Here is a 27235-nt window from a genome sequence, read left to right as displayed (position 1 = left end):
TCTGCCCTACGCTGCCCAGGGTGCAGCGCGAAGGAGGCAGTCATTTATACGCACGGACCCAAGGACAATTGATTTCGTAAACAATCGTGATCAGACATGAGCTTGCCACGAGTCACGAAGATATGCAGTGGTCCTGCGCTCTCGAGGGGCAGGGTTCGATAAGCTGCTAGAAGCGGACTAGAAGGACAATAAGGATCGATCCACGCCTACAGATCCCGGAAGGGGGACAAAAGGAGTACCGCATGTGTCCTCATGCACGGCGCCGCCGTGGACCACCAGACCCAAAGATGAGCAAACACTATGTATCGCACGCACAGGATGTACTGTAGCTCAAAGCAGAGGAATAGCAGATTGTCAGAGCAAGTCAATGACGTACAACGCGGGTATCGGTGATAATACAGTTAGCTTGCTATTAGCTATGTGAGTTCGTGCTGCCGGTCGTGATGCCTCGTATACCAGTGAAAATCCATCCATGAGAACCCTTCAGTCGTAGTGTCGCCCGGCGACATTCAACCTTTGTATTTTCTTCTTCTGTTAGCGTTGGTCCACCCGGATGCAACGCATGTTTGGATATTTAATGACCAGGAATTCCTTGTTCATGGCCGCGTAGATCTCCTTGAACTGCGGAGGGTCAGGACGAGGAAGCCTCAACGACGCAGACATCACGCACCTGTGTACGCTCCGGGAGCGGGATTGTCCTATGACAGATCACCTCCAAGCGCTCTCTGTAGATCACACCTCCATCCTCCCATTCCGTGATTTCGGCACTCGCCCACGTCAAAAGGATGTTGGGCTTGTTCCGCTGCGAGAAGCTCATCTTCACGTGTATATCCTCCTTAGCGACGCCGCGCATGTCGAACGTGGCCACAATGTATCGCCCGTCGGACGACTCGCGGTAGGCCGCACTGCCAGCGAGGTCAGCATCAGGGCCTGCACACCATGACAACAGCACGCACATGGACTTCTGCCGCTTGAGCGACTTGGGTGGCGGCGCCTCCTCGAGCACGCTCATCTCCTGGTCGAACGCCGGGTCCTCCGCCTGCGCGACCATCTCGTTGGCGATCTCCTGGAGATCCACCTTCGGCTTCTCCTTCGCCATCTTGCTCTCCTTCTGCCGTCGGATGCTCGTCCACACCGCGTTCAGCGCGTTGATGTCGTCCGGTGCGTCCACAAGGTCGTTCAGGTCGTCGTCGTCCGGCATGCGCTCGTCCACGGGGAGCCGCTCATTAACGGGGATGCGCTGGCTGCTCGACGAGCTCGAGCCCTCGCCGCCGCCCCCGCGCTTGCTCGTGGACGACGGCGGGGTGAGGTACGCCCCGTTCCCAGACGCACGCGGCGCCTGCCGCCGTGTGGTCGCCGTCGACGGGGGAGCAGGATAGTAGATGGGTGTCACCGTAGGCCCGATCGGCGACTGCGACGCGGCCACTCTGGTGTTCACTTGCGGGGACCGGGCGTTCCGTGCCATGCTGAATGAAAGAAGGATCGGCGGGGGGAAGGATGCAGGGGACAAAGGGCGTCGTGCGCGCCGGAAACGCGTTGCAGGCGAGGCGAGGACGCAAAAAGGGCCCGAGTCAGGATGCCTCGAGGACGGCGGCTATCGGGTCCGTCTGGGGTCGTCGCCGGGTGGGTTGTAGATTGTGTATAGGGGGAGTAGATGTGGGGGAGAAAGAGGAGGGGGGACAGGAAGTAGCAATGAGCAGAATACGATGAGGTCAGTGAAGGTATATGACAAGGAACCCACGCGGGCCCGCGCTTCCCTCCGGCTCCCTGCCTCATGGCAAACGCAAGGCGCATCTCCGAACGGCAATTTGGGACGCATCATGATCATCGCGGTCCGGACGCTTCGGCTTTCCTTTCTCGTGGTAGCTTATTGTTTTCTGGGAGCAGGGAATACCAGAAGTCGAGCCGCAGGGTCATGGCTGAAGTCAAGAGTGCTTCGACCATGTCCCCATTTGCGACTGTTTACTCTTCTTTTCCGCATTGGGACTCAAAGCAGAATTCCAACCCCCGGGTCACCTGAAGACGTTCTCATCGACATCTACGAGACACAACAAAGGAATGCCTATATCACAGATGTAGCCATTGCAACCGGAATGTACTCTATGTTACCGTGAGCACGAGACGCTCTGTACCGTACGTAGTTTGTTCGAGTCCGCGCGACTATTATATGTAGCGATTGACGACGTCCACAGAAATTAGATAGCACACCTTCCCAGACCAGACAATGACAATATACACGCCCTGCCTTCTCCCCCTCCCACTCATGCAGGCCCTGTTGCCGCTGCTGCCGCCGCCAGCCGCTTCTTCTTCTTCTCCTCGAGCTCTACCCACGCGTACACCGCGCCGCCCGCGACCGTGAGCATGATCCCGAACCCATTTATTGGCGTGATCACGAGGTGGAAGATGACGACGGAGAGCACGATGGTGAGCGCCTGCTTCACGTTCGCCGCGACGCTCATGCCGACCGCGCCGACGCGCTTGTTGGTGTTGAAGCTGACGACGTTCAGCAAGAACGCGATGGTGCCGTTCAGCGCGAGCCCGCCTAGCCCCGTCACCTCTAATGCGTCGGGGGTCGTCGCTTCCCGGAAGCCGTACTTCGCGGCCATCGTGGCGACGACCTGCGACCACTCGCCCGTGGCCCAGCTCAAGAAGAGACACTGCACAAGCGCGAGCGGGCTCAGCGCGTACAACAACGCCATCGGATTTAGCGAGAGCGTCGGCGTGGGGAAGCTAATGCTGTGCTTGCTCGTCAGCGGGATGGTTATCCGCGGCAGCTGTTGTGCGGGCACCCCGTTCGCAGCTGTGTTAGGCGAGGGTAAGTCCTTGTTGGGGTCGTCGCCTTCCCGCTGCGGTAGCCGCGCGTACTGCGGGCCGACTTGTCGCGGTGGGGACTGGAGCACGTTCGTGAAGACGGTCTTGAGCGCGGCGAGGACGGTCCCCAGAGTGGTCAGGAAGAAGCCGTACGCCGTGAAGTAATAGTCGCCGTACGTGGCGATGCCGACACCGGCCATGACGGGGATGAGGGATAGCACCTTGCCCCGCGAAGGATGCCGCGAGAGCAAGAGCGAGGAGAATAGCATGGTGAATATCGGTGTCGCGGCGCGGATGACCTGGTGTACGGGGACCGTCACGAGCCCGAGAGATGCATTGCTGACGACGATATTGATCGAGTACAGCATGCTGAATAGCAGGACCGCAGTTTTCTCCGCGCTGTTCAGTCGTGGGGGCTTGAACATCTTGAGCAGCACGCACGCGAAGGTGCCGAGCATGCCAAAGAGGCAGTGGAGGGCGGTGAGGGCATACGGGAAGGGGAAGCGGTTGAGGACCTGCTTGTTGTAGAGGGTGAGGGCGAGGTTGAAGACGAAGTACAGTGAGAGCCAGAATATCTGGACAGCGTTGACAGAGGTGAGGGATATCCCCAAACTTGATCGCGATGTTGGGTCGGTGCTTGGCGGGAGATCTACTGGACGAGCTCTCGGGGACGACGAGCTACTTGATTCACGACCATTCTTCTCCGTCAAGGGATATTCCTCTGGCTGCTGAAGAAGTCGCGGATGTTCAGCATGTGCGCGTACATGAGGATAGAGCACTACGCACTGGCTGCTGATGTGGATTCCACGACTGACTTGCCATGCCTGAACACCTCAGGCTACCTTGCTACCCGAACGAGCGTCTTAATCTGTGTCGCGATCTACGTTGCGTCAGTGGTCTGTTTCCCAAGCGCTTCATCACACACACTCGCTTTGTGTTCGCCTGCTCTATGACGCGGAGGCGAGCGACTAATTGTGTGCGATGAGATTGGTGACCTGCCCCTCGATGTGGCGCGCAGGTGGGCAACGAGCTTGTGTCCCGCGTAGTGTGGATGTGCGAAAGAGGGTGAGGGGACGTCGTACAGAGCGTCGTCGAGGTCGTGCTAGATGGTGGTCGGTGTCAAGCCGGGCGACGTGCTCAAACGCCGGACGGATTGTCCGGCGCGCCAAGTCCGCCGCACGGCGTAATGTGCTCTCCGTAATTGTCCTTCTCACGATTTCTTGACCTCAACGAGCACCCTCAATCAGGCGAACTCTGCTAACAGCGTCTTCTGAACCTTCAGCGGTGATGCTAGCTCTATAGAACAGTATACGAGTGAATGCTCAGGGGAGAGCCCTTTACATCACGTCCGTCAACACCCCCGACCATCGGTCTGTTCCCGAGGCAGCTCTGTCGACCTAACCTGCGGCCCAAAAGCTGCTCGGGAAGGAAGGCCTACTCAAATCTCGCTGTGCATCTATCAACATGGGGCTAGGCGGGAAGACGCACGGCTTTCACCAGCCCGCGATCGCGCACTAGATGGCCGTGACCTCGCTCACTCTGCTTGGGACGAATATGGATTCTGCCTCGTCTATGACTCGCATCCATAGATCACGGCCCACTCATTACAAGCATAACGCATTTTTGATAAAGCTCGTACGGCAAGCACGCGCTTTCGACCGCCGCTCGCTCGACTTACCTCAAATGTTGCTGTCGACAACCCCCTCAGCCGGTCTTAGCCCTTCTAACCGACTCTGGCGGCACATCCGAAGGATGACTCTAGTGGTCGTCTTACTAGCGTTCCATCGATGCTCGACCCTAGACGGATCGAAGCTCACGTATAGCTCGAACGGACGCGGTGAGCGGCGTATGGACTATGAAGGACTCATTCTACCTCTCAGCTCTCCGGATCCATGCATGTCTTCCTCTTCAATGCGTTATATGGTGAAAGGCTCCGCGACGACCGTTCTATGGGGCAGTGTTAGACGGCGGCATGAGAATGCGGAAGGAAAGAATGAGCCATTTGCCCTATCGATCGACGGGCAGCGCTAGCCACGCTTCCCCACGCGAAATTAGGCTTGCTCGCCTCTGCATCGTTCTCGCCATGGTTTTGGCCTCAAAATTGGGATCGTCAACGACGCCCAGGGCTCTCGAAAGGAAGCAGCCATCATCAGCATGATACGGTGCATTGACAAGGTAAGCTCGAGAAGCTGCTTTTTCTCAACCTCGAAGCTCACTCGGTCATATCGTCCTCCGCTGATTTTTTCTTTCGCGGCACGAAGTTGGCATTCTCGGCCTCGTTGTAAATTGCGATAGATGACACCCCTGTGTCATCAGCGTTTTTGGCACGGTGGCCTACGGCGACTCGTAATTCAAGCAATGACTTGCTGACTGGGGCTGCATTTTGGGAGATATGGCGACTTACACCGTGGCCTGCTTCAAGTTCTTAGTGCTTCGATGCGCTGAGGGCGATGCGGCTCAGGAGGCGAGACCTAAGAGTTTGAATCCATCTGAGGCCATCTCAGCCTCAATAACACGTCTACAATTATCTCTCTTCGTAAATTGACACGGGGATAGGTGCCGTGGATTCGCGGAAGTGTCGCGCGCTAGTTCATCCCATTTCGGAGCTTGACGTTTTGTCGTTGTCCTATACGCGTGCCTAGATATAGCTGGGTATAGTTCCACTCGAATAACACGGATTTACGCCCAGATTGCCAGGGAACTCTGTCGATGGTTGATAATCCCGGTGAACGCAGGAAACAATGACAGTCGGAAGGTCGGTCCGACTCCCGCGTCCCCGCGGCAATGGCCGGACAGATATTCGGTGCTTGTTCCCGACCACCACCATCGTTTCTGCTCTTCCATGTACGTTGATCGCTTGGGACCTCTATCTCTGTGTGCCTCGGGATTTCTCCTCATGTCAGGTACTACTTCCCTTGGGCACGACGTCAAGGTTGGCATCGGCTGCCCATTGAATATGCCTTGGATGCCTTGAGAACCAGCGCTATGCAGTGGGACCACTAACCGCGCTGAAAGGCAATGGAAACTCTCAGATGAGATATTCGAGGTGCGGACGGGACGACTCGCTGAGTTGTTTCCTGTTTTTTCTTACAACTGTCCCTTTCCGTCAGTTTTCCTGCCTTTGTTGACCATGGCGGGCGCATCTTCGGTAGCGAACCATGGATATTCCTTTTGCAACGCTCATGTAGTGACATGCTTACTAACCGTACGAATGCTCATCTTTCTGGGCTGCGCACGCTGCGAAGCGCCGCTTCCCGTTGGGTTGTGGGATCCGACGTCCTGCTCGTATACCCACTCTTTTCTGTAGCATCCGCCTCATCGCCGCATACACACTACTGATCTCATTCCGCGCCCAATAACAAGATACAGATTGTCGTCCGCTTAGTAGGTTAACGCGGTGGGCTTGAGAATTTCCCCCTGACTCTTGTGCACTGACACCACGGTCTTTTACTCAACAGCGCGACCTTTGTACTCTCTGTGACCATCTTTCAACTGTCTGCCGCTCACGACTGCATCTTTCATCAAATTTGATACGTTTGGCTAGCGAGCCGCATCTGATACCCACTCCGCTCCCGAGATAGCTCCGTCAACTAACCTCCACATCGAGAATGCAGGCGCGCGATACCTTTCAATCGATTGCTAGCAGCGGGAACTATCCACGACTTCATTCTCTGCGTCGTTTCTGCGGGCGGGCTCCATAGCACACGAGGCCGCATTGGCATCGACCGTGTCACGCCATGTTCACTGTCGTCTCTATGCGTTTGGGCCTATCTCTACGCCTTGCTGGGTGCCCTTCGACGGACGCTAGGAGGGCCCATGCGAGCTACTCCCGGGACGCCCATCGTATGTCGCGGCCACACGCGCGCCACATTCCAAGTCTGCCTGGGAAGCTGTCCCGACCATCGGCACTCGAAACCCAGCTTGCTCGCGGTACAACATGTAGGACGACAACCCGTCGCGATCCCGCGCCTCGCCTGAACGCACTACTTACCTCGCGCAGCTTCGTCGCAGACCTCTTTTGCGACTACTGTACTGCTCGAGCACATCTGCGAACGCAGATCGGCGCCGCACGTTAATCCGTAACCGATGTGGCGAGCATTACCACGCTCTTCCCGGGCTGATAACATCAGATGAAGATGTGTACGACATCCGGATCCCATGAAAGCTTACCCCGATGAGCACAATAACGATCGGTCACGCATGGCGGCGCCTACTATCCTGTTCAGTGGACGCATACCTCCCGCCCGCCAAGCACTTCTGCCCGCATCAAGGCCCCATCCGACCCGTACTGAATCCCATCGACTAACCCTTCCGGTGCTATCTCGCCATCTTTTCGCCAGAACCGCACCCCCGTGTTCCCGTGGAGCGACCCATTAGACCACACCGCGACTGTTACATATTGGTAACTTATAAATCTCGGCTACGCGTCGCGCACATGCGCTTTCATCCTGGGCTCCTCCCGTATACCCTACCCTGGCCCCGTCCTCATGCCGCATGGAAAGACGTCGAGTTTTGAGTGGCGCATCCGCGTCGCATCGCCGACGGAGGTCAAGGGCGACGAGGAGCAAATATTCCGCCCCTCGCGTACGCGCCGCTTTGCATCCCTAGCTGCCCGCGCGCTCGCCGCCCTCGTCCTCGCCACCGTCGCCATCGTCTTCTTCCGCGCAGGAGTGAACACGCCGACCGGCCGCACGACCTCTGACGCCCTCGAGCAGTGGCTCAATGCACATGCCGACGCCCCTACGATCACCGAAGCCTCCATCTCCACGCCTACCGACAACCACCAGCCCGACACACACCAGCCCGCTGAACACCCCATCCAGCGCCTCATCACTGACGCACAAGATCGCTTCGCGCAAAAGCTCGCACGTCAGAGCCAGACGCTGCCAGAGGCTGTCACCGAGTACGAGCGCCGCTATGGCCGCCGGCCGCCTAAGGGCTTCAATCACTGGTGGGCGTACGCGCGCGACCGCGACTTCGTCATGATGGACGAGTTCGACGCGATCGACGAGGACCTCGCGCCGTTCTGGAATATATCTGGCGCGGAGCTTCGTGCGCGCGCTGCACTCGCGGGATTGTTGCCGTCTGCTAGTCTGGTGTCCATCCGGGATGGAAGGGTGGTCCATGAACGCAAGCCTGAGGGGACATACCAGAAGAACGAACCGAACGATCGCGCGCGTGGGTTTGGTGCAATCCTGGATAGGTTCGCACGGCAGCTGCCCAATATGACCTTTGCGGTGAATGCGATGGCGGAGGGGATGGTCTTGGTCCCTTGGGAGCAGCGCCACGACAATGCGAGCCTCAGCGCGGAGAGCTTGGGTACGTACCCCCATGGCTTAACTTGCTGTCTGCTCAGCAGTTTCAACAGGCATCCACGCGGATATGCATCCTGGTTGGGCGGACGGAGGCAACGTTTGGGAGGCCTGGCGCCGCACCTGTAAGCCCACCGATCCCGCGCGCCGACCATCCAGCGACACCCACGAGCCTCGAGCCCTCATAGACACCCACGTTACCGAGCTCACTTTTGCGCCCAACTCGCCTTCGGTGATCGATTTCTGCTCATACCCGGATGCCCACCTCACCCAAGGTCTCTTCTTCTCTGACTGGCGCACCATCCCCGCGCTTTTGCCTATCCTGACGCCCGCACGATCGCCCGGGGCATCCGATATACGCATACCGAGCCACTACTACTATGGTGGCTCGGAGCACTATACGTACGCCTGGGACCCCGAGAGGCGTGTCCAGAACGAGACCGACGCAATGGAAGTACCTTGGGAGGACAAGAGCTCCCGCTTCTTTTGGCGCGGCTCGACGACGGGCGGTGGGAGCTCTCCGAGAGGCTACGCAGCGGGATACCAGCGGCACCGATTCGTGAGGCTCGCGGGGAATACGTCGGACGCGCCGCACGAGGTCACGTTTGCCGATGATCAAGGTGAATGGAGAACGGTCGAAGTGCCGACGAGGGAGCTCAATAGCGAACTCATGGACGCGGCCTTCACCACCCTCACGACTGGGGTCGCATATCCGGGCGGGGCGGACGCGCTGCGCGAGGACCACCGCTTCGCTGAGCGTGTGCCTCTCGGCGCTCACTGGGCGCACAAATATCTCGTCGACCTTGACGGCCAAGGCTACAGCGCCAGGTTCTTCGCATTTCTCGAGAGCGGCAGCGTGCCCGTGAAAGCCACGGTTTACAATGAATTCTTCCATGATTGGATTGAACCTTGGTGCGTACTGTCTAGCGTGGCGCTCATTTGATAGCCTGACAGTGCCGTACAGGGTGCACTTCATCCCCTTGTCAACGATATATGATGAGATATACAATATCCATGCCTTTTTCTCAGGACCACCGCGGGCGGCGAATGCAACGGGAGGGGAGGACCATGACGAGATGCTGCACGACATCGCTCAAGCAGGAAGAGAGTGGAAACACAGGATGGGACGGAAGGTCGATATGGAAGGTAAGTGCGCATCTTGTCTCGCGGCCGTCGCGATTCGAACGGTCTTGTCCGACCGTTCGGGGCTCCAAATGTTTCTCGCCGCCTTTGCGTTTTGCGTGCACAACTCGCTTGTCGACTGTACTGAGCTGATATATCCGCAGTGTATGTTTTCCGGCTCTGCCTGGAGTATGCCAGGCTGTGGGCTGACGATCGCGAGTCGATGGATTTTATTTTGTAAACAATATTCAAGAGCGCACATGATAGAACGATTCAACGACGACCGTAGTGGGTCACTAGCAGGTGTTTGGTGCATATCCAGCCGGACGAACCAGGGATGGAGCCACAGCTGTGTCTACATCAGCAGGTAAATCGTAGCACAACAGTTCGTACAATACCTAATTTATTCATGCGACTTCGACACGCGCGCTTCGTGGCACCTCAGCACCAGCTGCATTACAAGAATCGTCAATCTTTCCATGACCTCCTTTTGATGGAGTACTTACGGTGTCCATCAATTGACACGGACAATGCGCTTTTCTCCGCGGTATTCTCGAGGAGCTCAAGCAACAACGCGGTCGCGCGGTCGCAGTTATAGAAGCAATAGAGCGTGTCAGGGACTTCAGGGTCTGGTCCCATGGCAGAGAGCACACGGATCTTGACACTGTCATACCGCACGACATCGCCGCTCGTAATTCGATCCAAAAGCCTCCAATCCTGCGCTTGAGACTGCAGGAACGCGTACATGTCGATGGTGGCCTGTATATCTTCACCAGGCTCTTCAAGCACTAGTACCAGGGAAAGGTGGGGTACGCAGATAGTTTCGAGGGATTCGCGAAGCCACCCGTGTATGCTCGTAGACATGAAAGTTTGATAGACCGCGAGGCGACGAAGGGACTTGAGCATAGACAACTGCTGACCAGCAATGGAGGCAACTATGAAGGATCAGAACCATACTTTCTTATAGATGGTCAATATACTCGCTCACCGCCAACAGGACAGGGCAAATCCAGATACTGGAGCGTACCACTACAGGCATGTAAGATGCTGATTATGTTCGGATAACCCTCGAGAACGTTTCGGACATCCAGATATACGAGGTGACAGAAGTACGGCGGAGGCGATATGAAGAACAGAGGGCTGTAGAAATCCTGAATACCACCTCCGAATCTGGTGGATACACCAAGCTGCTCTACTTTCGGACAAACGAGAGATTGTGTGGGATGGTCGTTGACCTCGTAGACGAGCACTGCATCGAAGAGGATAACGTTTTGGAGGGCGGATAGCTTGTCGAAGGCCGACACGGGGAATATGACAGAGGACAGGCGCAGCGTGGTCAATGAGGGATGATCAATCGCAGCAACAATCCTGAGAGGAATTTCCGGTTCGTCTTCATGAGATGAGACTGCGCATATCTCCATACATTCTAGATGTCTGAAGAGAGCGAGGAGAGGTGGAACAGCATCACCTGGGTCGTCGCGGGCGCGTACCCCAGTTGCAATGTTGATATCCAGGTACAAACCGCGGACATAACCTGCCAGAGGTGGAGCGGTGGTCACGACCTCCAACAGGCGCTGCGCAGGGGTCGCCTGTGCTCGGCCGTCTGTGATCAAGGTCGAAGGCTTTGGGGAGACTTTAACATGAAGAATGATCAAAGCGAATAGACAACGTCGGACGGTGGGAAGCGCGCATCTTAGCGACAAAGCACATTGCCTCAAGGAGGGAATGTCCTTCTCGGCGACTAGATTCTCGACGACCATGCAGATGAGCTCAGGCGGGAAAATCGGGTGGGTATCTCCGTGGAGACTCATCATGTCTTGAGGCTAGTCAATATACATGGTAACATCGTTCGATGAAGGTTTGCTTACTAGTGTAAGATCGTCGAGATTTCTCGGAGGACGAGATGAGGACCGGGCGCGGATGGGTGATGAAGAACAGCGGAAGATGCGCAAGGAGCGGCGATAGCCGGATTGCAGGTGTCACTTGTCACAAGTTCAACTTGTGCCGGCAGGCGTAAGTTGGAGACCGTATAGCACGACTGAGTCTAAAATCATCCGGTGTCTAATTATCAACGCCTTCACTACATTGGTCAGCTATCATGCAGCTCATTTATATATCCGCTTTCCTCTACTGTCCAAGAATTACTTGAACAGCCTTCCACGCCCATCCAACTCGACACGTCGTTCCAGTTCGCTGCTGTTGGTGCATCATTCCACCATCCCGGCAGCGTGAGCGCACCCGCAGGATGTGCGGAAGGAGCAGATTGGTCGCCACTGAGCATAGGTACGTCGGTCGGAAATGTGGGGGTGCTGGCGAACGAGAGCGCGTCGCTCAGCAGTGATGAACTCGGTGATGCTGTAGTGTTGTTGCCCGTTTGAGGTGATTGTTGGGGCTCGGAGCTCAAGCCAGAAAATCCTGCGCGAAGCGGATCAAGCTCAGAGGTGATGGCTGCGACGATCTGCGGACGCTCGATGCCTATAAACAGGCTGAACTGCAACATTTCGCGCAAGCTAAGCCAAGGACACGTCAGCAAGCGCTCAGACGATTCAGAGATTGCACTCACGACATCAGCGTCCCCAGGCGCTCCTCCTCGCTGACCTCATTCTCGTCGAGCGCCTCACCATTCTTGTCGTTCAGCAGGATCTCTGCCCATGCCTCAAAGCGAAACGCCGTGAACCAGCCTAACCAGTGGGCCGCGATAAGCCCTCGGAGATCGTTGACAGCCTCGACGACATAGCGAGCAGCGATTGCTCGACTCCGCCTGCAGAGCGCGATCAAACGCGCCGCCTGACCGGTTGCTGACACCGCGCTCTCGCTCAGGCGGCGTCTGAGGGTGTGGTAAAGTGCGACCGCTAGCGATGTGTAGGTCGCGGAAGTGCTGTACAGACACAGGCGAAGCTCGCGCTCGTCGCCGAGGCTCTGGATGAACCTGCGGAAGCGGGAGACGGTAGTAAAGGACTGCTCGACGGCAGAGACGTGCCGTGAGACCTCCAGTTCGTCGAGGGGTTCGTGAAGCGCAACGACTATGGTGTCGGTGAGTGAGAATTGCGAGAAGCATAACGCATGAATCACCTCCGACGATGTTCTCGAGCGCATCACGAGTCAGTCGAATGTAGCGCGCGCCAACTGAACCGGCGTTAGCAGGGTCCAGTGAAGCAAGACGGGAGGCATACTCGAGTTCAGGGAGTCCACGACAGCATGGTGTCGGGAATAATCCGCTATTTTTGCAAGGAGGTCGTCGATGTTCTTGGGTTCGGGCCCGGCAATAACCGCCTCGTCGTGGGGCGAACTACATAGATTTTGTGAGCGCACACCATATAGGCGCGGTCCTCGAGCTCACAAGGGCATGCTTTTCCCTTTGCTGACGCAGCATGCAGCGATAGCAGACTATACGCCAAGGTTAAGGGACAAGAGCCTCAACTACCAAAGCAGTACGTACCATACTTGCTCGATATTGAATTCGCTCTACCACCTCTGATGTACCACGTGGAGTTGCACCTCGGAAAATGTCTGTCGCAACTTGCTCGCATATCGTTCGAAGTTGCCAGATGGCAGCGTTGGCCCATGGCATGGAAGTCTGTGGATCGTATACTACAGAATGGAGATCAGACGGCATCTAGCATGGGAAGTGGCTACTCACTGACGTCGAGCATATTGAGCAGTATACACGACACCGCGTTCTCCTTCGAAGCGAAAGAGGTGATTCCGTCTTGGTGCGCTTGACGGACAGCCTCTCCGTAGAACCGCGTGCAAATTGGTCTCCTCCTGCGTCCAATCTCTCGTATGTCGATGGCTTCCATATAACCGGAGTTGACTTTCTCCCAGCGCAGATGTGTGTCAGGGAATTTGTGTCCATTGGCGTCGTGCCCGACGTAGAAAGGGTTGACCGAGACGAGGGAGGCGAAGGCGAGGAGGCATGTGGTGAGGACGCGCTCTTGTGGCGCAAGCAGGCGAACGTCCCAGTCACAGTTCTGCATGACGGCGCGGTACTTGCGGACGGGAAAGAGGAAACTATGGTCGGGCATCATTTGGGAGATCGCTAGAAGGACGGTCAGTGATCGACGCGACACAGGCACCCTGGGGACTGACTATCGAGTGCATCTTCAACAAGCGCTCCGGGGATAGGCTCAGAGTCGAAGGGTAAGATGAGATGCAGGGCGTGAGCTTGTTTTCTTTCTGGTGCTTGCTCCCGCAGCGCAAGCGCACTGGAACGATCGGAAGCAGCAGTCGAACTCTCCGCCTCGAATACCACTGGGATTTCCGCGGCAGGTCGGATTTCTTCCTGCATTCTCTTGGTTCGTGGCCGTCGCGGCTTCAATGTGGTAGTACAGCTGCCATGATATCAGACATATCCCATGCTACTTGAACAGGGAAACGCACTGGACACCCTTCTCCAAGCAACGGGGGCACCCATCTGGGTGCGGGTGACAGATCACACGTTTGGCTTTGCAATAGTCGCATGCCCGCTTCCGTTTGTTTCTGCTCTGCCCTATGTTCGTCGCCTCTGACATTGTTCGATGGGAAGGGAGGTATGCGGGGATGGTAATGGTGGCGGCAGGTAGGTAACGGTCGGCCCGGACAGCCGAGTTTATGGCGGTCAAGCACAGGGCGCGCTCGACGCCTGGCATGGGCTCATCGTCTACCGCGCAGCGTTCGGCGCTACAGCTCTTCGCGTCGTATGATTAGTCAATCCAGCTTCACGCCATTATTTTTCGAAGCAATAGAGCGTGGTGGCTTCAGACGCGTTCTTGCCAAGCTGCCACTGTCATGTCATCAGTCGCTGGTAGTATGTGACAATTGCCTGCTGGATGATCATACAGCAAAAGGTAATTACAAGTCCAACACCGTGCAGGTCTCATGGGTACACCAGGATTAAATGAGGCTGTAGGTGGGATAACGTAGGGATGGCGGTCGCAGATGGGCCGTCCGTCTCAATCAGAATCCGACTCTGAGGATTCTGCGTCGACTGCAATGGGAGATGAGCTCGTGATCTCGGTAGATAGATGCTGCACACGACGTACAACTAACACCATCTACCTTGATGAAGAGCGGGGTACGCTCGCCAGTACGAGGCAGATAACTGAGCACAGTGTCCGCGGCCTCGTCACATTGATACATGATGTAGTCATGCGCCGTCTCTACCAGCGTGTAGTCGGAGCTGATCTCGAGATGCACGGTGTCGAGGCAGGAAGCAATCTCGCTCAGGACCTCGTCAAGGCGGGCAAACTCCCGCTCCTGGGGTTTGATGTACTCGTTGACATTGAAAGGGACGTCGTACGTGTCTTCAGTCCACGTTTCCAGCATTCCAAGACGCAACTCGACGTGTCTTGCATCAACGGTCCCGAGAGTGCTGCGTAGCCATATCCATACTTCTGGGAAAATATAGATTTCGTGGATAACCAGATGACGCAGGGAAGCGAGCATGGACAAATCTAGTCGCTCGGAACTATTCTCTATCACAACTAGTTAGCTCACTAAAAGCGCGTACGCGACCACACATACCAGGCCTAGGAGCGTTCATCTCCAAATGAGTAAGGGTTCCTTCACAAAGCCGAAGCAGGCGGTCCAACTTGACGAAATCCCCGCGGACCTCCAAGCGCACGAGATGGTCGAAATACGATGGCGGGGCGGCGAAGATGGTCGCATCAGAGAAGAAACCTCGCAGCACACTGAGACGCTCCAGTCTTGGTGCGGGTCCGATGGCAAGAGGCTGTCCGGGATCACAAGCCAGGTTTGTGAACGTGCTAGAAAGACACCGAAGACTGGAAAGCTTTCCGATGCTTGCAAGAGGCAACGTGATGCCATCCAGGTGCAGGACAGTTGCAGACGGGAGTTCCAAGGCCATGACCAGTGTCTCAGGCAAATGAAGATGTCCGTGCCCCTTCAGCTCGATCGTCAGGCTTTCCAGGCCACGCAGACGTTGCAGAACTCCCGGGATATGGGTCTCTGCGTCTTTCGCAACATGCGGCTGCTGCAGATCGAAGTCGCCGGACATGACAGAGAGCTCGCGAACGTAGCCGCCAAGATGAGGAGAGGCGAGAAGGACTTCGAGAAACCGCTGGGAAGCCGTCGAGATTTTCGCGCGCTTGGGCTTGCCCGCCGCCGGGTCCTTTGAGGGGATCTGAAGCACGATGTTCGCAAACAAGAATCGTCGGATGAGAGGTCTCGCGCTTCGTAGTGCAAGGGCGCATCGTTTCAGAGTTTGCTCGCTATCGTCGAGGATGAGATTCTCAATGACAAGATCGACTAGCTCGGCCGGAAGGATGGGATGGTTGGGTGCGTTGAGCGCCATCGCGCTCTTGGGCTATGTTCAAGCAGTATCAGTATAATCGTACCATAATCGCGGCAAGGGCAGTGCACCCATACGCACGACTTTCTGCCACTGGTGAACGGAGTCGTCTGGTGGGAGGAGACAAAGAACAGTGAGTGCATCGTCAAAGAGGAAATCCGTTTTCCATTGACAGTCAGACGGCAACTGCCGAAAAGCACGTGTGGTATATAGCTGTCGGTCGTCGCCTGCTCTCGCATGTGTTCACATCGTTCAAGCATGCGCCTGCCGCAAGATGATTCCCTGGCGGATACTAGAACGGCCTCTAGCGACCTAACAAGAGTACTTCGCCTTCGTATTCTTCTAGCCAGTCCATCGGCGCGGTTGCGCCTTTCGTTTACTCCAATCCCCCAAGTTACAGTATTTGAGACCTGGCTTTCGACCGCGGATGCTTGTGCAGCGCGTGGGTACGGACCTCATTCACTTCATCTTGAATATCACCGAAGGGTGCGCAGAGTACGCTCTTGAATGCTAATGATGATCGCAATCAGCGTCCACTCGACAGCAGACCAGTGACACAGCATATAAGATATTACAAGTCCAGCGCAGTGCAGATCTAATGAGTACGCGATACGCGAAGGGAGCCTGGGGGCGTAATAAAGTAGGTATGACTGGTGCAGGTATGGAGGACGGACACTTGAGTGTCCGCATGAGAGGGGCGAGGAGGAGTAACGTCCGAAGGTCAAAAGCTGCGTCAGTTGCAAATAGCGGCGGATCTGATCGTTGTCCGGGACGGACTTCGCGTGCACGGCGTGGTATATAGGTTCATTGCTGGTGAGCTGACGTGCAGACATGATGAAGTATAGCTGTAGTATGCTATCAGCATTGCCCCGGGTCTGAAGCCCGCTAGACCGCACCTAGTGATCTAAAGCATAACAAACGCCGCGCCTAGCAGCACTCCCAGACCACTGAATGACGAGGCAGTAGACGAAGAAGGACCGAAGAGAGCGACAGCGCCGTTGTTGTCGCCAGACTCGGTGCTCGATCCGGACGCGCTTGTGCTTGTGCTGGTGCTCGAAGCTCCGCTCGATTGGGACCTCGAGCTGCTGCTGCTGCTCGACGGGGTCACACTTGAGAAGGATAGGCTTGTGCTGGGGCTCGCTAGCGCGCAGAACTGCTCGGCCAAGCCCTCCGCATCGTCGAGCTCGTCCGCGTTACAATTCGCGGCGAGACAGTCGAGGTAGGAGCCGGTGAAAGGAGATGAGCTGGGTGTTATTTGCGTGGTGTCAAAATTGGGTGCGATGATGGTTGTTACAGCAAAGGCAAGGGAGGAAGACCGTCAGCACGCTTTCGACGCGCAAGATCAAGAGACGTACCTCTTGCAGAAGCAATTCACATCAACCACACTCCCGCACTTCGCGTCATCGATCGCGCCCAGAAGACAGTTGTTGACTATAAACAAAAGACCGCGTCAGCCTCCTCTCTCTAATCCACGCCCCGCGTTTACTACGACCACGCCCATTGACCGCCGCCGAACAGGCATGCACCGCATAAACACCGACACTCACCACAGTCCGAGTACGGCGTCAGCGTCGGGAACGACGACGGGTTCGCCGACACCGTGCTGCTCGCGCCGCTGGACCGCGAGGCCGAGCCTGACCGCGTCGGCGTCGCCGATCCACTGCCCGCCGCGGAGCCCGTCGAGGTCTCTGACCCCGACTCCGTCTGCGCCCAAGCGCCCGTGGCAGCAAAGATGAGCGTGAGTACTGAAAGCGGGTAGAGCTGCATTGTAGGTCGTCGTCGGCGTGGAAGAACGAAACGTTTGGGCGTCGTTGTGCAAGGCGATGAGGGGATAGAGAGGCGTCCGTCGGCCCGAAGGGGCTTGTGATTGTTTTGATCGCTTACGTCACAAGGGCAGGACGAGGACCCACAACTCTGCGCTTGCCACAAACCATGTCTTCTGCAGCACTCGGCCTTCTTCAGGGATGAAGGTCGCGTAGCTTCCCCAGCATCGTGTTAAACTTTCGAAATCCCTTGACTCTCCAGAGGGGCACGTGGAGCGACACGCTGCTCGTCGTCCCGCCTTCACCAGCAAGCTCCTACTGGCAGGCAACATGAGCTCCGTAGCTGATGGATGTGGCACATGCCTACGTCGTTGCTTAGCCAGGAGAGTCATGCTGACCGGACCTTCTTCACTTGTCGCGCACCCTCGTTTTCTCCGGCCGACACAAATACCTTGTGCACGGTACACATCTTGGCCTGTCAGCCGTCCTCCTCACGTTCCCTATAAGAGGGGTATAGCGCGTCTTTGACTGTAAAATCTGAGCCCTACCCGCGCCGTCGTTCACAATGCGCTCTGGCCTTACCTCTGCTCTTTTCATACTTCTCGCTGCGCTCGCGAGCGCAGACATCTCGCGTGAGTAGCGCAAATCGCGTCCTCATATTAATACCACCGCCATCCCAACCCTCGCGACACTCACGCACCTCCTTCTCCAGCCGGCTGCGGCGACGATTGCATCAACCAGGTCTGCGCCTACAACATGCCGGAGAGCTGCATATGCGACTCGCGGCTCGACAACGACCTCCGCGCATGCTTGAAGAGCAACTGCCGCGGCAACGTCAACGGCGTCAACTTCAATCGTGCCTTGAGCGACATCTATCAGTACTGCGCGAACCTTCCGAAATTGGGTGGCGGGTCGGTGATGTAATGGCAGCGAGCCAGGGGGCGTATTGCGAAGATACTGTACATCGTCGGGCTGATGATGCGAAGAGCTGCTCGGTAGAACCCTGAGCAAACAGTGGGTCGTATTGTGCTCCATTCTTCTATAATCGTGCGCAGAAGCACCCTGGGGCAGTGTCAGCCTGAACAATGGCATATCATCCTCGCAGTTCCTCTGCTTTGTAGACATGGACACAGTGCTGGGCACGGCGAACGTTCTCTGGTCCGACATTCAGGCGAGGGCGTCTTTGTATGCAACTTCAAGCGTTATTCAAGGAGTTATAACAACTTCCATGCTAATTTCGACGACGTCTAGGCTCAGTTTAGGCCCAGTCCGAAAGTTCTGCTGATTCCCAGTTCGAGAGGCGGGCGGAATCGAACGTAGCGGGTCATTCGATTACAGCGGCAAATGCCGGGTCCGGCTTCGGGGATCTCGGCGTGCGTTCGTTCCCAACTATCACCACTGCCGCGAAGCAGGCAATTGGCCGTTCCACAGGTAGGTGCGCGGAGAGTAATATCCTATGGGAATTTTTGCGACGAATCACTTACTGATCTGCAGATGCACCGCTGCCTGCGTATACCTGAAATATTGAACATCGTATGCGAATGCATTCTCGCTGACCGCCGTCGGAGTAAAGCAACATTGATCTCTTTGACGGCGTGTTGCAAAGCCCTCTATGGCCCCGCGGTCTCAGCTCTATGAAGGGAGTGAGACAGCTTGCTACCTCTGCTTCGAAGCCTACCACGCGACTTGTGAAGTCGAACGCCTGGTTGCCGTGGGGGACACAAGCAAGTGGCCCCGCACCCTCGACTTCGCCCTCCTTCAGCGCTTCGTCGCCTTCAACAATCTGACCGACCTCACAATCGGGTGCTGGGGCGGCTTCCTCCTCGACGACGACGAGCTATGTCGCATGGCCCAGGCGTGGCCTCAGCTCGAAATCTTCACACTGCAGACGAAGCGCGTCATGCGCCCAATTGCATGCACGATATTGGCCTTGGTGGCCTTCGCGCGATACTGCCCGCGCCTGCGCTACCTTGGCCTCGACTTCAATGCCGAGCCTCTCACGTACGACCCGACTGCGACACACGGTGTACGGCAGGGTGCGCTGAGGTCCCTCGAGGTCTATCGCTCTCCAATCAGGAGCGCCCGCGTCGTCGCCGCCTTCATATCCTCGCTCTTCCCCGGCGTGGACACCGTTTCGACCGCCAACTCCGTCAGCGACCCGGGGGCGGACGACCCCGAGGTGCGATATCTGGACGAGGATGTGGAGAAGGCTAGAACGAAGAGGTGGAGGCAGGTTGAGCGTCTGCTCCCGCTTCTGAAGGTTGTGCGCGCGGAGGGGCGCCTCGAAAGCGCGAGTCCTGGAGTAGCGGCCAATGCAGAGCCTGATGCCGGAATGGTCTTCGCCGACGTCGATTATGACACGGACTACTCGGACGTTCGAGGCGGCGAAGTTTGAAGATGAAGGGAGACGCCAAGTGTACATGGTGTAATTCTGGCTACTCAAGACCAAGACCAAACACCCAGGCAAATATGCATTCATCGCGCAGCTTCGGACGTGTAGTGGTACCCAAGGAGCCCATCTGCGCAGTGCGACAACTCGGGCGCTTGCTTTTGCTGTATTCACGAGTCTCCACTACCCTCCGGATGTCTCGCACGATGGCGGTCTTGAGCTCATCTCCCCCGTGGAACGTTTCGATCTCACGCTGAACATCACTCTTCGGCTGGCATTCGCGAGTCCACTGCGCATGCTCCGCATCGACGGCCCAATTGAGGCGCTAGCTGCTAAGCCCTCGTCAGTTGAGACGCCCACTGACCGACCCTATCGTGGAGGCGATCACGCCACAATCGCCCTCTCAGGCTATTGAAGCCGACCAGGATGTGTTCTTTCGGTCCTGGCTGGTACCGGTCCATCTTGACCGCTCTTCAAAGAGGTCCGACAGGTATGTGAGCACCCTTTAGTATAGACTGGCTTTGTTGCGCCCTCGCGCGCGTCCCTCCTTCTATCCGCTCTCCTCAACCTTCAATATAATAGCCTCCCCGCCGCTCCCGACAATACGCATCGAACGCTCTCATCGCCCCGTACACGCCCTCCGTATCGCAATTCGCCATCAGACATTCCGGTATCCTGAGCGCGCCGCGGTACTGGCAGAGGCAGGCCTGCTCGTCGAGGCCGGCGCAGCGGCGGTCCATGCAGAGGTTACCACAGCCAGGCGAGATGCTCGCGTCAGTGTTGACTGAGACGTACGAGTCGTCGGGTTAGGGTTGGGAGAGCGGGGTGCGGAAAGGGAGGGCTCATCAGCTCGGACCCAATAAGCCTTTTGTTACACTCACATATTGATTGCTTTGCGCTGGCTAGCGCTGCGAGTGCGACTGCAGCAGCCGTGGCGATGTTAGTCAAACGCATCTCGGCGCGAGGGAAGGGAGGCAAAAAGTCCGCGCTGTCGTTGGCGACCTCCGTATTTATGTCAGGCACGGACGCCCCTGGATGCTCGGAAGCCAACATATCGATATACGAGCATGCAACGTGCCACCGAAGGCGCACCCGACGCCGTGGCCGTCGCGCGGCGCGTCGCAGTTGAGGCGAGGACCGGCCGCGACACGAGCACGAAGACGACGACGAGGTGCGGTAGAGAAGAGGGGACCGATAGAGGACGAGCATCGCATCACTGGGCACCTCGGAGAGTCAACTAGAGCATTCTCAAGGGGTGGTACCGCATAAATCTAGAATTGACAGGCAGCAACATATGTGTGGCAGCATAATCAGAGCGGGAAATATCATTGCGTTGCGAACTACGTGCTTGTAGAACAGTCGTGCGACCGTTCGTCTGGTGGGCCCAGGTGCTCTTGTATCGGATTACCCACGGTATTGTGATAGTTCCAAGGCGCCAGCTCCGAGGACTGTTGTGTGAGAGAAGATGTTCTTGTTTATGTTGCGAGGAGCCGATGGGTGCAAGAAACTCCTTGGGTGCTCCGTGTTGGGATCCTCATGGATCCAATGGTTGGGCTTAGCTTATACAAAGAGATAACCTGGAAAGATATTGGCGTCGATAGATGCTACCTGCGTTGAACGGGCTGGTCAAGAGCAAAGTTAAGAGTGGCTGTGACTTGATCGTGACGCCACAATACCATGCAATCACGTGACGTTTATTGTGGCGTCGTTCCGGCCCGGTGAGCTTGCCGTACGACTTTGCTATCATTCCAGTCACCGGTTACGATTCTTAAACAGCTCGCATATTACCGTAAGCCCAGACACTCTCTCCATTATGTCAAAACTACTCACGAACGGTTCCTCCATTCCGTGTCCGAGTCGGCCTCAGACGAATCACTTCGGCCTGATTTTCTGTCTTCTGGGGTTATATCTCGAACGAAGCCCGCGAACTCTTCTTGACCGTTACCACCATCTGCTACTCAGACTGCACCAGTTCACGATATGGGACAGTTTTGGAGTGAATGTCTACCGCCTCCTCCGACCTGGACGACGGCCGACATTCCTGACTTGACGGGCAAAGTTGCGCTCGTTACGGGCGGCAATACCGGTATCGGCAAGGAGACCGTTCGCGCTCTGCTCGAACACAACGCTACTGTTTACCTTGCTGCGCGTAATGCAGACAAGGCGAACGCCGCTATCGCTGAGCTCAAGGAGGCTACCGGCAAGGAGGCGCGTTTCCTCAAGCTCGACCTTTCCGACTTGCATGCTATCAAGGCGGCCGCTGAGGAGTTTCTCAGTAAGGAGCGCCGCCTAGATATTCTGTTCAACAGCGCGTACGTACAACTCCTTTCTCTCCGTGTATATGGCCCTCATTTAACCACTTCAGGGGCGTTATGATGACTCCTGTCGACCAGTGCACTGTTGACGGTGAGCGAAAGCTAATCTATGCCGATGTTCTTACCTTAGACAAATTTTCGCAGGTTATGACCTCCAGTTTGGCACGAACGTCCTGGGTAAGCCATCCTCCCTGATCTTGATCTGTAACTTCTTTCTGATCGTCTATTTGCTAGGGCATTTCTACTTCACCAAGCTCCTTCTTCCGGCGCTTCTTCCTCCTGAGGGAGCTGACCCTAAATCTACCGAGCCGGCTAGAGTCATTACTACCTCGTCTATCGGCCACCGTCCTGGCCGCCTCGACTTCGGTACCCTGCGCGATGGCCCACGCCGCCGTCGCAAGTGGACGCAGTCCCTATACTTTCAGAGCAAGCTGGTGCGTCCTATCTCTCGCCAGAAAAAGGGGACAAACACTAACGCGCTCTTCAGGGTGACATCCTGATCGCCTCGGAGCTCCAGCGCCAGTACGGCGACAAGGGACTCGTCTCCATCGCCGTCAACCCTGGCAACCTCGACAGTGAGCTCTATCGGCATATGCCGAAGCTTACCGTGGCGCTTCTGGTGAGCTCGCCTGTCCTCGACCGACGGTTTCTTGGTCCGATCGTGATTGAAGTAGGCTAACAGCTTCATCAGCGTCCCTTCCTCTACCCGCCGCCGCTCGGTGCACTCACGCAGCTCTATGCGGGCACGGCCCCGGAGGCGGCAAACCTTGGCGGAGAAGTGAGTGATTCTTGCTTGCCTCGACGCTTTCCTGTCCACTTCTTCATCGTTCTCGCATGCTCACGCTCTCCATCAGTACCTCATGCCTTGGGCGCGCCGCGGCAAGGCGCAGGCTCTCGCGCGTGACGAGCAGCTCGCACGCGAGCTCTGGAAGTGGTGCGAAGAGCAAGTCGAACAGATTTGAGGGGCATCGCAAAGCGATAAAGCCCATCAACCTGACTGTCATCCGTAAGTAAGCACTTTGCCCTTCGTCCGACTACTAATGACTGACGGTGCATAGGGGGGCCTTTGTATGGATGCTTAACGCACCGTAGGATTCTTCTCTTCACTTTAACACAAACTATCTCGATACCCGTCGACTAAATATTTTCTTTCCTCGAATGAGTGCTCGCGCTGCTCTTTCGTACGCACTACGGTCGCTCGCTGCCCATACAACTCTCACGTTGACATGACGGCGGAGAAGAGCGGCTGTCCTCAAGATTGAGTACCGCGTACGTGCTTTGCTCTGCGGGTCGGCATGTGTTACTCTGACGGACTCGCGCTTGATGACGCTGCAATGAAGTGACCCTTCATACTGCCCAGCTGGTGGCACCCGCCAAGCTCCCCTTTGACTGCACCTAGGCTGCTGGACGTGCACTACCTGCCAGTGCCCTTCGCTATCTTATGCTCAAAGTCCACCTTCCAACCGGTAGCGCGTCCCTCTCTCCGCCTGTAAGCCCGACTATCGTCGCCGCTATCGTCGTCTGCGCTATAAGGTCAGATTCCCTCTTCCCCCCTCTTGCACACCCAGGCCGTTGACCCGCTTACCCTCACGATGCGTCTCGTCCTCATCACCGTCGCACTCAGTGCCGCCAATCTGGTACAAGCAACCAGTACATCCATATCAAGTGCATCCCACTTCCACCGTGTTAGGCCCTCAACTGACTTGGGAACACTAAGGCGGCTGCGGGGACGCGTGCATCGCGCAGTTGGGCTGCAGAGCTACCGGCGCTGACGCCCGGATATGCCATTGCCGCCTCTCGTCCGTTCCGGCGATCTTGGAGTGTTTACTCGATGTGTGCGCCTCTGATGAGGAGCGGTTCGAGGCTGATGCAGCTTTTGGGGCGTACTGTGGGGGATTCTAGGCTCAGAGGTGGGATACTCAGTATGCATCATCAGTATAACGGGAGCTACGAGGGAGGGGAATCATGGCGGCGGATTTAGACGTGTAAAGAAATTGCAGTTGTAGAGTGTCGGTACCGAGATCATGTGATATGCCATCAATCAAACTTCTCATGGCGTGTCACTGTTTGCATCGAAACGATGCGACGCTATGAGCATATTTATATGCATATGCATGAGTTATGTATGAAATATGCCACCTTCAGGCGATTCAATGACGGGTACAGCAACTTCAAAGACGCTCGCGAGACAGCTTCAATGGTGGACTCGTGCACCGCTGCGAGTGACTTTTATTCATCTCTGAACCTCCTCAGATACAACTACGTATATTTAGACAGCCAATTCATTCCCCGTATTGCTATATTGTATCCCATTTACTGTTCGGCCGAGCCCTAGGGTAGACAGGATCCAACGTGGCTTCTTTCCATCTATCACTCCAATTCCCTGTAACCACGCATCTGCGCAAACCGCAACTGACGCGTTCAGGGCCAGGTCTCCTCTATCCTTCGTCCCCACATCTACTAGAGTTATTTGCGGTGCTGCATTTACTGCGGCTCAATCGTTCCTGGGCTTCAGAACATCGGCCGCTCGCACTTCCACCGCTGGCAACACTAATTCGGAATGGAATACTTCTCTTCAGTCACTGCTTTCTCACTCTTCCTACCCTCCTCGAGGTGCAGTGAGCGCCGCGGAGGTTGTCCTCTCACAATCTAGGCCTCGTCAGCCAGTGACACTGATAGGGATCGAAACAGTGATCACGTTGGCAAAGATGCATTGCATAAGCATGAGGACCTCTGCCGCCGTCTGCCGACGCTCTTCCTCCTCACAATGAACCATGTTGCGCTCCCTCTGCCGGCGCCCGTACGCAATACGTGGCCCCTCGCTCCCTCCGCGCCTCCCCCATGTCCCCATCCGACCGCTGTCCGTGTTCCCGACACCATATCTAGCACAGCAACGACGTGCATTCCACTCGACACGTAGGAATGAAGCGGGGCCCCTCGTTCCCATCCTCGCAACGCTGCTTAAAGTGCGTACCCATGTCTTCACACCCACCGCTCGTCCTTACGTACCAGTCTAGGCGTCTACGACGATCGAGTTCGCGAGGACCGCTGGCAGGATCATCCTCACCTTCACCCCCCTCATCCTGATGAAGAACCTCAAGGCGCGCAAGAAGTTGCAGCGCGCGGCGGTCGCAGGCATCCCCACCTCGGAGGAGAAGAAGCAGAGGATTCTCAAGAAGATACGCTCGAGGACGATGCTGTTTCACGCCATGCTCTTTTCCCCTATCATCCTTCTCTGGGCGACGATCGTGGCCAGCTTGGAGCAGACACCGCTCACCGGGAGGTATGTGCGTCTCACGGCGCTTCGACCTTTCCTAACCCACTGCCAGGTGGCGCATGATCATACTGTCTCCCGAGGAAGAGCAGGAGATCGCGAAACAACTCGCAGGCCCAGGATGGTACCGCGCAGTCGGCGACATCCTATCCCCTAATGGGGAACCGGTCCGCCTCGTACCCCCAACCGATTGGCGCTACGCCTGGGTTGCCGCCACCCTCCGCCACCTCGAATCCGTCGTCCCAAAGCTCTGCACCGAGCGCGAAGAAGACAGCGACTGGTATGCGATCGACGACGAAAGCCACCCCATGCCCCCGCCAGCGGAGTACCCACTGCGTCCCCGCCCGCGCGTCTCGCAACACCTCCGCATGTTCTGCGACAAGATGAACGAGCGCAACACCACCAACGCTCCCCATATTGTGACCGACCCTCCCTACTCCCTCATCATCGTCGACGAGCCGAATGCGTCAAACGCATTCTCATACGGTTTCGGACCTGACGGCGCAGGCGGTATCGTCGTGTACTCTGGTTTCATCGACGATGTCCTCGCCAAGCACCCCGCCCCTCCACCAACTGCAGAACAAGCGCAATCATGGTCATCCTGGCTCTTCGGGCCCTCAAGTGCTTCTCACCGACCACAGCATCCAATACCGACACCGGAACAAACGACCGAGCTGGCGATCCTCCTGTCGCATGAGCTCGCTCATCTTGTCCTTTCGCACCACCTGGAGACGTTGTCATCCGCTACTGTCATCGTGCCCGGGAGCCTGTCAATCCTGTCGGACGTCTTGCGCGTGCTCATCTTCCCGATCACGATGCTCTTCGGCCCCTTCGTGAACGACGCGGTCGCACAGCTGGGGCAGGTCAGCTCGACGGAGCTCACCAAGATCGGCGAAGCATGCACGACGTACAAGCAGGAGATCGAGGCCGACGTGGTTTCTGCTAGGTGCGTTCATCTCCCTTCTGTATCATCCTCATAGTCTCACCTCCCCTCAGACTCCTCGCCTACGCTGGCTTCGACGCGCGCGACGCTGTGCGCTTCTGGGAGAACCGCGTCTCGAGCCAGTCCCTTGAGCACCCGCCCTCGGCCGCGCCACCGGCGATGACTGACAATGTCGCCGTGCGCAACATCATGGGACAAGGCCACCCGGTGGGCTCGGTGCGCGTTGATCGGCTGAAGGACGAGCTGCTGCGATGGGAGACCGAGCGGCGGGCGGCGCTGCTAAAGGCGCGGCTGCAGCCGCAGGAGAGCGCGGTCGTGTTGGCGACAGCTTAGAGGGTCCTTTCGGCCTTGATCTAGTCCTTTGGCGAGGGACCCGCGTCGTTCTGCGTAGATATATCATCGGACGTGTCCTTGCTTTCGTTTTGCTTTACTCATCTACTTATCCTCGCTTCTACTCGCCATCCACACTCCTTGCCTCTGTTTGCCCGGTCCAGCCATGCTTGGGTTATATACTATACGTTGGGGACTCATTAAACTATACCCGGCCTGCCTGGGCCAGGCGTCGTAGTGATGTATTTGTAGCTGTACCATCCTATCTATTCAGCACACCTGCCTCATTCCGCGGACGTGGCTGCCATGTACTTAGGTCGAGAACCTACAGTACCTCGCCTGGTTATCGTAGGTGCGTCAATTGAGCGCTGCTGACCTTTTGATTGTGCCTGCGAAAAATCAGGCTTCAATAAGCACTGGGAGAGACCTTGGAAGCAAGGTCACTGAATAAACTCAGAAGACGCCTCTCCACACGAAACGCAACTGAAGCCGCTGAGCACTCAGAACTTGAAGACATCATGATAATCATGTCTTGTCAATCAGGTATACCGTCTACTTAGAGAGCGTCTATAGATATGCGAGGGTAAGTAGATGAGTATTGCATCGTGCATTAACGCGAGTGCCGGATCCACCATAAGGGAAAATTAGAGCGACCATGGGGAAATCAGTGGGTAGTAGGATACAGTA

At 56.6% G+C, this 27235-nt stretch overlaps 13 protein-coding genes across 13 annotated transcripts; 8 read left to right on the top strand and 5 right to left on the bottom strand.

Moving 5' to 3' along the window:
- Positions 1-273: 273 nt before the first annotated feature.
- SCHCODRAFT_02626422 (uncharacterized protein) lies at positions 274-1905 on the bottom strand. The gene is made up of 3 exons (XM_003032125.2): positions 957-1905; positions 671-905; positions 274-621 (listed from the first exon to the last, which is right to left on the bottom strand). Exons 1-3 carry the CDS (start codon positions 1463-1465, stop codon positions 535-537), a joined length of 831 nt encoding a protein of 276 aa, XP_003032171.1. The 5' UTR covers positions 1466-1905; the 3' UTR covers positions 274-534.
- A 99-nt stretch (positions 1906-2004) lies between these two features.
- On the bottom strand, positions 2005-3756 carry SCHCODRAFT_02626418 (TPT-domain-containing protein). Its single transcript, XM_050345346.1, has 3 exons — positions 3739-3756; positions 3598-3691; positions 2005-3539 (listed from the first exon to the last, which is right to left on the bottom strand). The coding sequence occupies exons 2-3, from the start codon at positions 3631-3633 to the stop codon at positions 2262-2264; spliced, it is 1314 nt and encodes a 437-aa protein (XP_050200104.1). The 5' UTR covers positions 3634-3691; positions 3739-3756; the 3' UTR covers positions 2005-2261.
- A 388-nt stretch (positions 3757-4144) lies between these two features.
- On the top strand, positions 4145-5218 carry SCHCODRAFT_02626412 (uncharacterized protein). The gene is made up of 2 exons (XM_050345345.1): positions 4145-4986; positions 5073-5218. The coding sequence occupies exon 1, from the start codon at positions 4330-4332 to the stop codon at positions 4840-4842; it is 513 nt and encodes a 170-aa protein (XP_050200103.1). The 5' UTR covers positions 4145-4329; the 3' UTR covers positions 4843-4986; positions 5073-5218.
- A 1252-nt stretch (positions 5219-6470) lies between these two features.
- On the top strand, positions 6471-6926 carry SCHCODRAFT_01302407 (uncharacterized protein). The gene has a single exon (XM_050341410.1). It carries the CDS (start codon positions 6549-6551, stop codon positions 6885-6887), a length of 339 nt encoding a protein of 112 aa, XP_050200102.1. The 5' UTR covers positions 6471-6548; the 3' UTR covers positions 6888-6926.
- Positions 6927-7087: 161 nt separating this feature from the next.
- On the top strand, positions 7088-9682 carry SCHCODRAFT_02626409 (glycosyltransferase family 90 protein). The gene is made up of 4 exons (XM_050345344.1): positions 7088-8130; positions 8180-9035; positions 9088-9269; positions 9410-9682. Exons 1-4 carry the CDS (start codon positions 7299-7301, stop codon positions 9484-9486), a joined length of 1947 nt encoding a protein of 648 aa, XP_050200101.1. The 5' UTR covers positions 7088-7298; the 3' UTR covers positions 9487-9682.
- Positions 9653-13533, bottom strand: SCHCODRAFT_02503570 (uncharacterized protein; the record flags this gene model as incomplete). The annotated part of the gene is made up of 12 exons (XM_003032127.2): positions 9653-9696; positions 9752-10180; positions 10234-11061; positions 11114-11227; positions 11484-11755; positions 11809-12268; positions 12318-12371; positions 12419-12534; positions 12586-12632; positions 12685-12836; positions 12886-13284; positions 13335-13533. 12 exons carry the CDS (start codon positions 13531-13533, stop codon positions 9653-9655), a joined length of 3114 nt encoding a protein of 1037 aa, XP_003032173.1.
- Positions 13534-14087: 554 nt separating this feature from the next.
- SCHCODRAFT_02542450 (uncharacterized protein) lies at positions 14088-17375 on the bottom strand. The gene is made up of 8 exons (XM_003032128.3): positions 17082-17375; positions 16890-16965; positions 16513-16778; positions 15989-16044; positions 15616-15720; positions 14748-15549; positions 14267-14698; positions 14088-14211 (listed from the first exon to the last, which is right to left on the bottom strand). Exons 1-8 carry the CDS (start codon positions 17299-17301, stop codon positions 14177-14179), a joined length of 1992 nt encoding a protein of 663 aa, XP_003032174.1. The 5' UTR covers positions 17302-17375; the 3' UTR covers positions 14088-14176.
- An 85-nt stretch (positions 17376-17460) lies between these two features.
- On the top strand, positions 17461-18484 carry SCHCODRAFT_02748723 (uncharacterized protein). The gene is made up of 2 exons (XM_003031680.3): positions 17461-17929; positions 18010-18484. The coding sequence occupies exons 1-2, from the start codon at positions 17863-17865 to the stop codon at positions 18219-18221; spliced, it is 279 nt and encodes a 92-aa protein (XP_003031726.1). The 5' UTR covers positions 17461-17862; the 3' UTR covers positions 18222-18484.
- A 215-nt stretch (positions 18485-18699) lies between these two features.
- On the top strand, positions 18700-20101 carry SCHCODRAFT_02688860 (uncharacterized protein; the record flags this gene model as incomplete). The annotated part of the gene is made up of 3 exons (XM_003031681.3): positions 18700-18732; positions 18792-19686; positions 19742-20101. The coding sequence occupies exons 2-3, from the start codon at positions 18910-18912 to the stop codon at positions 20099-20101; spliced, it is 1137 nt and encodes a 378-aa protein (XP_003031727.1). The 5' UTR covers positions 18700-18732; positions 18792-18909.
- Positions 20096-20732, bottom strand: SCHCODRAFT_02626397 (uncharacterized protein). Its single transcript, XM_050345343.1, has 2 exons — positions 20568-20732; positions 20096-20470 (listed from the first exon to the last, which is right to left on the bottom strand). The coding sequence occupies exons 1-2, from the start codon at positions 20638-20640 to the stop codon at positions 20250-20252; spliced, it is 294 nt and encodes a 97-aa protein (XP_050200100.1). The 5' UTR covers positions 20641-20732; the 3' UTR covers positions 20096-20249.
- Positions 20733-21420: 688 nt separating this feature from the next.
- Positions 21421-23358, top strand: SCHCODRAFT_02578909 (NAD(P)-binding protein). The gene is made up of 8 exons (XM_050343897.1): positions 21421-21998; positions 22052-22092; positions 22146-22178; positions 22236-22435; positions 22489-22620; positions 22693-22779; positions 22856-23011; positions 23060-23358. Exons 1-7 carry the CDS (start codon positions 21667-21669, stop codon positions 22961-22963), a joined length of 933 nt encoding a protein of 310 aa, XP_050200099.1. The 5' UTR covers positions 21421-21666; the 3' UTR covers positions 22964-23011; positions 23060-23358.
- Positions 23359-23567: 209 nt separating this feature from the next.
- On the top strand, positions 23568-24089 carry SCHCODRAFT_02626391 (uncharacterized protein). The gene is made up of 2 exons (XM_050345342.1): positions 23568-23666; positions 23719-24089. Exons 1-2 carry the CDS (start codon positions 23594-23596, stop codon positions 23901-23903), a joined length of 258 nt encoding a protein of 85 aa, XP_050200098.1. The 5' UTR covers positions 23568-23593; the 3' UTR covers positions 23904-24089.
- Positions 24090-24762: 673 nt separating this feature from the next.
- SCHCODRAFT_02626387 (uncharacterized protein) lies at positions 24763-26920 on the top strand. The gene is made up of 4 exons (XM_003031683.2): positions 24763-24967; positions 25019-25284; positions 25331-26221; positions 26272-26920. The coding sequence occupies exons 1-4, from the start codon at positions 24776-24778 to the stop codon at positions 26549-26551; spliced, it is 1629 nt and encodes a 542-aa protein (XP_003031729.1). The 5' UTR covers positions 24763-24775; the 3' UTR covers positions 26552-26920.
- Positions 26921-27235: the final 315 nt, after the last annotated feature.

This window comes from Schizophyllum commune (genome assembly GCF_000143185.2).
Source record: "Schizophyllum commune H4-8 unplaced genomic scaffold SCHCOscaffold_6, whole genome shotgun sequence".
Classification (NCBI taxonomy): Eukaryota; Fungi; Basidiomycota; class Agaricomycetes; order Agaricales; family Schizophyllaceae; genus Schizophyllum; species Schizophyllum commune.
This window is presented reverse-complemented; position numbering and strand designations above follow the sequence as displayed.

Bases quoted from the DNA above. Each gene is read 5' to 3' on its own strand.
- SCHCODRAFT_02626422 (XM_003032125.2), bottom strand. From the start codon at position 1,465: ATGGCACGGAACGCCCGGTCCCCGCAAGTGAACACCAGAGTGGCCGCG. The intron at 906-956 runs GTGCGTGCTGTT...CCTCGCTGGCAG, and splicing joins CTCAAGCGGCAGAAGTCCAT to TGCGGCCTACCGCGAGTCGT. The intron at 622-670 runs GTGCGTGATGTC...GACCCTCCGCAG, and splicing joins CGCTCCCGGAGCGTACACAG to TTCAAGGAGATCTACGCGGC.
- SCHCODRAFT_02626418 (XM_050345346.1), bottom strand. From the start codon at position 3,633: ATGGCAAGTCAGTCGTGGAATCCACATCAGCAGCCA. The intron at 3,540-3,597 runs GTGCGTAGTGCT...CGACTTCTTCAG, and splicing joins GGAATCCACATCAGCAGCCA to CAGCCAGAGGAATATCCCTT.
- SCHCODRAFT_02626412 (XM_050345345.1), top strand. From the start codon at position 4,330: ATGGCCGTGACCTCGCTCACTCTGCTTGGGACGAATATGGATTCTGCC.
- SCHCODRAFT_01302407 (XM_050341410.1), top strand. From the start codon at position 6,549: ATGTTCACTGTCGTCTCTATGCGTTTGGGCCTATCTCTACGCCTTGCT.
- SCHCODRAFT_02626409 (XM_050345344.1), top strand. From the start codon at position 7,299: ATGCCGCATGGAAAGACGTCGAGTTTTGAGTGGCGCATCCGCGTCGCA. The intron at 9,036-9,087 runs GTGCGTACTGTC...AGTGCCGTACAG, and splicing joins CATGATTGGATTGAACCTTG to GGTGCACTTCATCCCCTTGT. The intron at 9,270-9,409 runs GTAAGTGCGCAT...ATATATCCGCAG, and splicing joins ACGGAAGGTCGATATGGAAG to TGTATGTTTTCCGGCTCTGC.
- SCHCODRAFT_02542450 (XM_003032128.3), bottom strand. From the start codon at position 17,301: ATGCAGCTCTACCCGCTTTCAGTACTCACGCTCATCTTTGCTGCCACG. The intron at 16,966-17,081 runs GTGAGTGTCGGT...TTTTGTTTATAG, and splicing joins GACGCCGTACTCGGACTGTG to TCAACAACTGTCTTCTGGGC. The intron at 14,699-14,747 runs GTATGTGTGGTC...TAGTTGTGATAG, and splicing joins GATGAACGCTCCTAGGCCTG to AGAATAGTTCCGAGCGACTA.
- SCHCODRAFT_02748723 (XM_003031680.3), top strand. From the start codon at position 17,863: ATGCGCTCTGGCCTTACCTCTGCTCTTTTCATACTTCTCGCTGCGCTC. The intron at 17,930-18,009 runs GTGAGTAGCGCA...CTCCTTCTCCAG, and splicing joins CGCGAGCGCAGACATCTCGC to CCGGCTGCGGCGACGATTGC.
- SCHCODRAFT_02626397 (XM_050345343.1), bottom strand. From the start codon at position 20,640: ATGCGTTTGACTAACATCGCCACGGCTGCTGCAGTCGCACTCGCAGCG. The intron at 20,471-20,567 runs GTGAGTGTAACA...CGTACGTCTCAG, and splicing joins CAGCGCAAAGCAATCAATAT to TCAACACTGACGCGAGCATC.
- SCHCODRAFT_02578909 (XM_050343897.1), top strand. From the start codon at position 21,667: ATGGGACAGTTTTGGAGTGAATGTCTACCGCCTCCTCCGACCTGGACG. The intron at 22,621-22,692 runs GTGAGCTCGCCT...CAGCTTCATCAG, and splicing joins AGCTTACCGTGGCGCTTCTG to CGTCCCTTCCTCTACCCGCC. The intron at 22,780-22,855 runs GTGAGTGATTCT...GCTCTCCATCAG, and splicing joins CGGCAAACCTTGGCGGAGAA to TACCTCATGCCTTGGGCGCG.
- SCHCODRAFT_02626391 (XM_050345342.1), top strand. From the start codon at position 23,594: ATGCGTCTCGTCCTCATCACCGTCGCACTCAGTGCCGCCAATCTGGTA. The intron at 23,667-23,718 runs GTGCATCCCACT...GGGAACACTAAG, and splicing joins AACCAGTACATCCATATCAA to GCGGCTGCGGGGACGCGTGC.
- SCHCODRAFT_02626387 (XM_003031683.2), top strand. From the start codon at position 24,776: ATGTTGCGCTCCCTCTGCCGGCGCCCGTACGCAATACGTGGCCCCTCG. The intron at 25,285-25,330 runs GTATGTGCGTCT...ACCCACTGCCAG, and splicing joins CAGACACCGCTCACCGGGAG to GTGGCGCATGATCATACTGT. The intron at 26,222-26,271 runs GTGCGTTCATCT...ACCTCCCCTCAG, and splicing joins GCCGACGTGGTTTCTGCTAG to ACTCCTCGCCTACGCTGGCT.